General features: G+C 37.4%; 1 protein-coding gene across 1 annotated transcript in view; it reads left to right on the forward strand.

Moving 5' to 3' along the window:
• The window catches only part of LOC149012367 (2-aminoethanethiol dioxygenase, putative (DUF1637)), a 38,104-nt gene extending 28,220 nt beyond the window's left edge, over positions 1–9,884 (forward strand). Inside the window, exons 4-5 of the mRNA XM_089158393.1 lie at positions 8,896–9,093; positions 9,181–9,884. Coding sequence (XP_089014519.1) covers positions 8,896–9,093; positions 9,181–9,308 — 326 coding nt within the window. The 3' untranslated portion in view covers positions 9,309–9,884. The remainder of the gene's footprint in view (positions 1–8,895; positions 9,094–9,180) is intronic.

A 9,884-nucleotide genomic window follows, 5' to 3' on the forward strand; every position in this document is an offset into this window, starting at 1 on the left:
CCTGTGAATTTTTTTTTGAAAAATAGAAAGATAATCATTTAAGTCAGTAAAGCTAACAGATTCAGTAGAAAAAGGAGTGGACTCAAAAAAGCAGATTATTTCGTTAGTCGAAAGAATGGCAACGATATCCCTTTGGGTTTGAGAGTACCCAAAAGACATACACTTAAGAACATGAGGATCAAGTTTATAAATTCCAAGGCGATGATCACGAATGAACATATGCTACCAAATACATGAGGAGGCAAAACAAATAAGGGCAATGAAGGAAATAATAGAGAAAAGGAATGCCAACTCGTCTAGCAAAGAAAATAAGGGGGATGAAGAAAATAATAGAGAAGAAGGAATGCCACCTTGTAATATAGACAAAGGCATTTTGTTAACAAGATAATAAGCAGTCAAAACAACATCAGCCTAAAAGGATTTAGGAACCTTCATCTCAAATAAGAGAGAATGGGTGACTTCCATTAAGTGTGTATTTTTTTCTTTCTACAACCCCATTTTGTTGAGGAATATCAACATAAGAGGATTGATGAAGAATTTCATTAGAAGCCATAAATTTACAGAAGGGATCAAAGATTAGCATTATCGATATGAAAAGTGCAAATAGGAATACCAAATTAAGTGTGAATTTCAATAACAAAATTGCAAAATATGTCAAATAATTCTGAACATTTTTTCATAAAATAAAGCCAAGTGACTCTTGAAAAGTCATCCACATTGAAGAAGTATCTGTAACCTAAAACAAAAGTAATAGGACAAGGTCTCCACACATCTGAATGAGCCAAAGAGAAACATTTGTTTGATCTTTTATTTATATGAGGGGGAAAACTCACATGATAAAGCTTTCCAAACTGACAAGACTCACAGTTCAAACTAAAAAGAGAATGAAAACATTTATCTACTAATTTTAAATTTTCCACAGAGGGATCCTCTAGCTGACAGTGTATTTGATGGGGGTATGGAAATACTAGAACAAGTAGTAGATGATATCTCTTCGAATAGATACAACCCCCTAACATATGGCCTCTACCAAGCGTCTTCTTCGTCATAAAATCCTGAAATGAACAATAACCAGGAAAGAATGTCACAGAACAATTATTAGTGGAAGTAAATTGAAGAGTAGATAATAGGGATAATTACTATTGCCCCCCTATATTTTGATTTTATTACTACTTTATCCCTTGTACTTTTTAAAATTACTAATCCAACCTTTAACTCTGTCTACAATTACTATTGCCCCTTACTGTTAAGCTATGTTAGTTTACTAATGATGTGGCCTCTATACATTTTTTCAAAACCCAAAAAATAACCCTGGAGTTATCTCTTTACTTATTTACCCTTTTGTCAAGTTATAATACTACCCTTAATTATCTATGAAGAAAAAATTAACCTTTAGTCCATTTTCTTATTTAAAAAGAGATCACCGAATAAAGGAAATATGCGATTGAATAAACACTCAAACTAGAAAGCAAATATTAGGAAAGATCAAATTTAATTCAAAGTTGAAAATTGAAAATCACCTAATATATGCTAACCATTGAGTATGTTTCCAAATTTCCTATCAATTAACATCTTATCTTATATTCTAATTTGTTTGTAAAACTTCTATCATTGTGATTGTGGAAAATTTAAGTGGAGCTTGAGAGTTTTAGCAACCATAAGTGTGAGGTCCCACCAATTCCCGAATTAAATTCTTAGAAGAAAACAAAAAGAAAAATAATTTTAGGACAACGCTTCCATTGAAGATGAACTCTACTTGAAAATTTATATGATTTATATTTTTTTAGTGCAATAGTAAGCCCTTCATTAACAAGTATCATGCAACAGCAGAGATCATCGTTGTTTTGTTCTTTTGTGTAAATTCTAAGAATTACAGCACACACATAGAGATTCATCTCTTTTCTCCCAGATCATTGCTCTTGCTGTTAGAACCTAAATTTATATTGCGAAATAGTTCGTCTTTACCACTATGCACATTTTGATGGAGTTAGGGACGAAGAAGCAAGATCTTAACAGGTAATTCATTCACAAACTTTCTTGATCTGAGTCTTCATCACATTTTAAATGGAGACGATTGGTACTCTTTCAAATCCAAAATTGTTTCTATAGTATAAAATTTTAAGTATATAATTGGCATTCAATATAGTTTCTATAAATGAGGGTAATGTCATCTTTTTGACTTCTTAATTTTAATGTGGGGCAAAATAGACATTACATACTCAATGTTAACAACCACTTAACACTGTTAGAAGTGAGGGGGAAATAGTAATTTCATAAAAGAGGAGGTTTGATTAGTAAGAAAACCAAAGTATAGGGGGCAATAGTAATTACCCTTAAATATAATAAGTTAAAGGGCAAATTAGGTATGTAAAAAACTAAGGCTAGGGTAATGGATAGAGTGAGTTGGACAGTATACATTCCTTTAACATTGGCATGGGAAGCATCAACAAGTGTAACCAAAGAGGATTATGGAACGAAAGAGGAAAATATACCTGTAGCCCCAGTCATATGATTAGAAGCTCCTAAGTCAATGATCCAAGGGCGAGATGTGGTCGAAAGGCAAGTGGGAGCATTACCTATTTGAACAAAGGTGGCAGTGGTGGATTGTGGTTGAGCGGCCTGACTAAGTGAAACAAATATAATTTTCCTCGGTCATCTTTACAGCTTTACCCTTAGGTTGAACTTTAGTGGTTGTAGAGGCTGGTTTAGAGGTGGTGGTTGTATTAGCAACATGTGGGGGCTTCCCATGAAGTTTCCAATGAATATGTCCTAGACTTGCACAACGATGACAAGTCTTGACTTGTCCTATATTGTTAGAAGAGTTGTGTGATCCTGAATTTCTTCCAGCATTATTCCCTCAATTTTGTCCTGCACTTTGTTCACCAACGGTTTGTCCTCCATAAGTGCCGCAAGAAATGGTTGCCAAGGGTGAATTTTCAGTAGTGTTATTGGGACTCTCTGGCAACATGAAAAACTCTTGTAAATGTATCAGCTATAGTGGAAACATGATCACTATCAAGAATTTGTGCTCTAACTGCCTCATACTTCTTTCCAAAACCTCCCAAGAAACTTATGACAACTAACTGCTCTCTTTGATTTTGCATGGCTTTTACATCAAAGGAGATAGGTAGGATAAAGATTAAATCTTCATACATTCTTTTAAAATCTGCAAAATACTGAGTATTATCTCTACCCTTCCTGTCTACTCGATAAAATCTTGGGATAATTCATAAATCTTAGCTAAATTATTCAGTCCAGAATACAACACATCCAAATACTCCCATAAATCCTTCACAATCTGCAAGTGAGTAACCATATCAATAATATTGTCTGCCAAAGAGTTAAACATTTTCCCTAGTATGCAGGCATTACTAATTGCCAATTATCATCGTCTTTAGGTGATGCTTTAGTCAAGTGATCTATTGGTCCTCTTCCAATGAGAGACACTTCAAGTGTAGCTCTCCAATGGTGGAAGTTTGATACACTCTCCAATTTCTTTTCATTCATGGTATTTTTATTGTCCCCCGTATCCAAACAAATGTCACAAAGAACAGACTTCACCCAAAGATTACCCACGAACAGAGATTGAACTGATTTCCCCTTCCTAAAAATTAGGAACACTCCATAATCACAATTAAGACCAAGAAGAATCAGAATCATTAGATCAATCCCAGAAATTAGAATCAGAAATATGAAGAAGCAGAATTAGATTTTTAATCCCAGTATCAGAATCAGAATAAAAAATTAATACCCAAAAACTCAGAACCAATCAAAACCAACTGAACCAGTATATCAAACAGACCAAGAACTCAGAACCAAATGAACGAATGGATCAAACCAGACCAATTGAACCAACCAAAAGCAATCAATTCAAACTAATCGAATACCTAACCCTAAACCCCTCTGTTCACCAAATTGCATAAAACTCTCCACCAGAAAAAGGAAGATATTCTGGCACACCTCCGGCAACAACAATGCAAAAGGTAATCAAACACTTCTCTCTCTGAAGAAGAACACAAAAAAGTGTACTAACCTCTTGCCAAGAGTTGCGCCTCTTTACAACAATCGAACTCAGTATATATTCTTCAACCAAGATTTCCCATAAAGTTGCAGCAGGAGATGCTTCTTCAAATCTTCATCTAAAACATCAACAACAGTGCAGTGTAAGATGCTGCCCCCCCCCCCCCCCTTAATGTCTGGAACCCAACCCTCCCACCAGGTATGATCCCTTTTATTTCTATAAAATTAACTCTTTGTATCAGTAATTGCTTAGAATTGAGAGGTAGGAGCCTACTGCTTTGATACGATGTTATTTTGGGAAGAAAATAAGTAGAGGAATGAGGGAGAGAAGAAGAAGAGAGGTTGATTTTGTTGTGGAGGCTCTATTGGAAATCATGAGCCCTCCTCTTTACAACTCTCTTATTTATAAGTCTTTTACAGTAGGATTCCCAATAGGAATCATCATAGAAATTTAAGTAGGAATAGAACTCCTAATCTATTGCAATCTAGGATTCTCAGATTTGCCTATTTTCCCATTGTGAGTTACGCGATGGTTCTCCTTTCTTACAATTTTGCCCTTCCTAACAATTTGAAAGGTAAGGAATGGACGGGGAGACTGAACAGAACAATCAGAAACCTGAACATCGGAGGAATCCCGATTGGAAAAATAAATTTGATAGAATAATTGAGATTATTTAAAATGAAAGTGAATCAACACCTAAAAGCCAGCCACCGTAGAAGGTGTTCCTGGTGGGAAAATCTGACAGAGTCAACAGAAGAGAGAACAATTAGAAGAGGAAGAAGGAAAGAAAAAGCTGTGACCACCAGGCTTCATGACTAATGGCCTGTGGTTGGGCTTCACCAGAATTCCTCAAAGGTTTCACAACCTTCGTCATGACTGATTGACATCACAGCACCATCACTCTCATGGAGCAAGATTTATCAGACAACCAAAATTTGTAGGCTGTAGAAGCCCAACCTTCATTTATGCAAGGGATGTAGCTTGGTTGACAAGCAATTAAAAAAGGAAACAACTCAATTAAATACAAAAAACTACAATAGAAATTCCTACTTGGCCTAACTTGTTCTCTAAGTTGCTTTTACATGAGATGAAGATAGAAACTATGCAATTAGTAACTCTAATATGATCTTGGCAGTTCCTGTTCCTTCCCAAGCCATCTCTTCATGCGGCCTAAACTAAGATGTGTGAGACCAAAGTTTGGTCAATGCAACCTGACTTAGTAGTGGGACTAGTTTAGGGCTGAAACCAGAACTGTTGCTTCTTTTATGGATCCGGTTGTGGTCTAGGACCATAAAATTGTGTGCTTGCCTGTGTTATTCATCCTACATGCATGCTGGTACTACATCAGCTCCCTTGGCTTGAAAAAACTTGACCACTAGTTTTAATAAATTCTCAGGACAAGCTTCTTGTTGTGCATGACCAACTTTAGCCTGTACAACACTCCTGCCTTTCATGATATGTGGAGATGCATTCAGTGCAAGGCGCTCTCTCTTCAAAAGAACTCGTGCAGAGTTACGAACCCAATCCAACCCTGGCTCAAATTTGGCATAAATGGTGCTTATGGGAAGCTTTGAGATTGTAGAGTTACTCTACCTCGATCTTGTGGATGTATATATTTAAGCCAGTCCTTACCAATTAGTTCAAGCTTTTAGGTGAAATAGTGACTAACATGGTATCAGACAAAGGAAGTCATGTGTTTGACCCCTGGGAAGTGCACTGGAATTTTTTTAATTCCCCCCCCCCCCCCATCCACATTTCTTTTTACTAGGTGCCATTTGCCACATGCAAGGACCATCTGATCTTGGCACGTACATGTGGAGGAGATTTGATGTAAACATTAAGCCTGCCCTTCCCTAGTAGTTTCAGCTTTTAGGTACAATGTTAGCTAACACTTAGCTACAGGCTTCCTCTTTCCCTTCATATTTCCAGGGGAAGAACTAAATCAAAAGCAGGAGTGTTAGCTGATTAAGGAATGTGGATGTTACATTGTGGATCCCAAGGATGAAACAACATCAGCAGCATGCATTTACTTGTGTTTCAAAATACAGAAATGAACAAATGGGTAAAGATTAAGGCATAAGGGTGACATCAACTCCCCTTCTGCTCCCACTATTCTCCTCCTGAAGAGGAAGGGTGCTGCTGAGGAGTAAATAAAGGTGTTCAAAGAACATGATGTCTTTGGAGAGAAGTCACCTCTGGGATGATTGACAGTGGAGTTCATAGCCTTTTGTAGAGGGGGGAGACCCAAGAAAAAGGCATTTGAAGTCTGTGGAGTTGTGTTCTATTCTTAGCAGACATGTTAACATGAATATGATACGTACACTCAAACACCTTGGGGGTAGATGAATCTCCAAAGGTGATTAGGGGATCAAATAGTTAGGTAGCATATGGTTGATTATCAGTACTAAGAAGGGATTAGACCGAAATCTTAGGCACATGATGTCAAATAATAAAATCATAGTGACTTCTGGAAAATGATGAAATTTTTCTCTCATCTAGCTTCCCCATTAGTGTACTGTATCAAGCACTCAGGCTCCAATCTTCATCAATTAGGTCTTCTATTTAATATGGAAACACTCCATTAGATCTTCCTACTATGTTTATTTATATGGTATAGCCTCAATGGGAACCCTCCTTTTCTAGTATACAAGAGAGGTACAAAGGATGTGAAAGCTTGTTCTACTCTCTGACAGACCATGCTCTGATATAAGTTGGGAATATTGCAAGAACTGATTCAAGAGAAGAGAGGAGACTGTAAGAGCTGATAATGAAGAGGGAAGATGAGAAGAAGAGAAAGAAGTATCCAACTGAACTAGAGAAAAAATAGATTTCTCCCCCTACAACTATACTGATTTAATAACATGATCTTAGGAATCATATACACCTTCCTAGGTAAGTAAAAGGTAACAAGTGAATGGTACAATAAAAGACTACAAAATAATTTTCCAGTACCTAACCCTTCTTATGTAAATTATCAACATGTTCTTGAAATATCTTGTCACTGTTTGGAGACCGCCATGTGGCATTTGATATATCTTCCATGAAATATGTTATTGACCAAGAACGTACTGATGGAGACATCACACATCCACCCATCACTCGTTACTACCAGAGACAGAGATGAAGGAACCTTTCATCTTTGGTTCGGCGACACAACGGAGAATCTACTAGGAAGGGTCATCTGGATCCTTAGGACAGTGGTCCATACCACATTTTTTATTACATTAGCCATGATTGGGATTTTATTTTATTGTAGGGATAGATTAGGAAATTTTCCTTTATTTCACTGAGTTTTCCCCATTTATTCATAGGTTTATTTTAGGAAAGATATTCTTTCTTTGTACTAAACAATACCAAGGATTGACATTAAAAAAGATATTGCAAAAAAAGAAAGATTGATTGCTGCTCTCTCAATGGCGGAACTTTCCTTCTCCCTCTCGACAGGTAAGTTTCTCCTCTCTCTCGACTTCTTTTAGCCTGAAAAAAATCCTGCAATCCCCCTCTCCTAGAATCAGCCCTTCCTTTGCCTGATTTTTCCCTGTTTTCTGATCCTCTCTTTTCCCCTCATTCTCTCCTGCTTGCATGAAGGTCTCATTCTTCTTTTTTTCTCCTTTTTTCTGGATGGTAGTCTGCTGCTACCTATTTTCTGTTATTTTTGTCCTTCCCTTCACTCTGTCAACTGCCTTGCTGTCCCACCATTATTTCTTCTGTTTTCTTCATACCCAGTCCCTTGTAGGATCCTTTTCCTACCCAAGTTGCAGGACTCTTCTTTGCCTGCCATTAACTTCCTTTGTTTCTCCACTCCCTACTTTATTTCTTCCTCTTTTCTCCCCTACCCCACGGCAGTCCTACTTTCTGTCAGTATTTCTTTTCTTCTCCTTTCCTGGTCCTCTGCTCTTTTCTGTCGAGAATACTGGTAGCAGAATTATTTTCTGCAAATTTTATTTTCCCAACCCCTGTTTTGCCTTGCTACTCATCTTCAATTTTCACTGTCTACAGTAGTTTCCTTGTTGTTTTGTTTGGTTACTGTTGGAAGCTGCTGGTTGTAATATTATATGTTATACTATTTCCATTTAGTTCCTACTTGGTGCTTGGTTAGATGTCAGTCTAGGTCTGGGAATTGAGAATGTTGCTTATGTACTTTACTTTTTATCGAATAGATTAATAAAGTATATGATTGTTGCTGCAAATTTTCTTTTTAATTGTCTTGAATGCAATGCCCCCATCCCCCCTTGTCTAGTAGTGTGGAGTGACTGAGTTAAATTTGATTTGTTCTTCTTGAGCCTTTGGATTAGAATTTGCATGCTATTTATATTTTTTTTATTGTTGAATTTATAGCCGTAGTAAATTCCTACTGTTGGTCTCAATATGTGCTGTGCAAACCCTTCACCTAACCCCTCCTGGTGTCTTAATTAGCTTAGGATCCTATTCTTTGTAGGATACTCTTGCTCCTGGGGCTGTCCTGCATCACGTAACATGGTGTACCTGTAATAGTCAGGAACTTCCACTGGCCATAAATACCATTTACAGGCTCTCACCAGAAATTGCTGGGGTAAGGCTGCATAGGAAAATTGCCCTGGATTGCTCTTGTGTGGAAGCCTTTGGCACCGGGTTCACTCTTTTTACTTGTACTCTGAAACATTGTAGGTATGTGTGGTTTGACTTGAATCCCTTATAAGAAATGGTTCAAATTGATCATTGCATCAGTATGGTGTCCATCAGTAAATTGCCTCTCTAGAGATCCCTATCTTGGAATTTGACATTCATTACTGTGGAAGTTAACACAACAATATCCAGTTGCTCATGTGACTTGCTTTTCAAAGTATTCCTTTGACTGTTCAAAGAATTCTAAAACTTCCCCGCTTCTCTGGCAGTTAGATTGGCAAAGTTGGCAGTGGACAAAGTTCTAACATCGAGCGGAACCTCTGTGTTGTACCCCCATAGTGGAGGTAACATCCATTGTTTCACTGCGGTATCAAGCTGTGCAGTGCTTGACATTCTCAGTCCTCCTTATCGAGAAGCTGCTGGTAGGGTCTGTACCTACTACCATGACTACCCATATTCCAGCTTCTGTAAGTAGACTGTAACTAGAACTCTTGAATAGATTCAATGATTCGATGTTACAAGAGAATATTGAACTAAATTGACTGCAACTACAGCAATACCCAATAGAGCTGACATCATAGACGGAAAGGAAGAAGACTATGCATGGCTTGAGGAGATAGACACACCAGATGATCTTTATATGCGCAAGGGTGAATATAAGGGCCCAGCTATTCAAGTTTAGCCCTTCTGACAAACATTGAAGTCGCTTCTGATTTGGAGTTTTGAAAATCCTGAAAATGGTAGTTCGATCCGTCTGTTATAGGCATAGCTATGAGATTTAACTGCTGTTCATTTTCGGCTAGAGTAGCATCCAAATCTGGGAAATATATGCAGAAGAATGATGATTTGGATAGATAGCTAATCCTTGTACAGGGTTCTTTAACAAAATTTACTTCTCTGTGGTTTAACTATGCTCAATAGATAAACGAGGAAATTCTACTTCAGGTAAACAAATATGCTTTTATGTTGGCTTTAGAATTCTATTAATCGCAATTTGGCCACATAAAAGGAGCATGGTTCAATTCATAAACTGTTGGGTACTGCCATAATGGGTAGGTTCATCTATCTCATCCAGTTTACCCTTATTTCAGCTTTTAATGGTAATAATGAGCATCATGAATTTCCAACAGTATGAAGTCGCCACTAGTATTCGTTCTATAGTTTGGGACGTTAGGTTTTTCGCATCTTTGTTGAATGCAAGTTCTCTTGTTCTTCTAGGGAGACTAATAGTTGTGCTGACCTACGGCAAGAAAGGCTC

The sequence above is a fragment of the Hakea prostrata genome, chromosome 6 (genome assembly GCF_041222555.1).
Source record: "Hakea prostrata isolate BN-2017 chromosome 6, UWA_Hpros_2, whole genome shotgun sequence".
NCBI lineage: Eukaryota > Viridiplantae > Streptophyta > Magnoliopsida > Proteales > Proteaceae > Hakea > Hakea prostrata.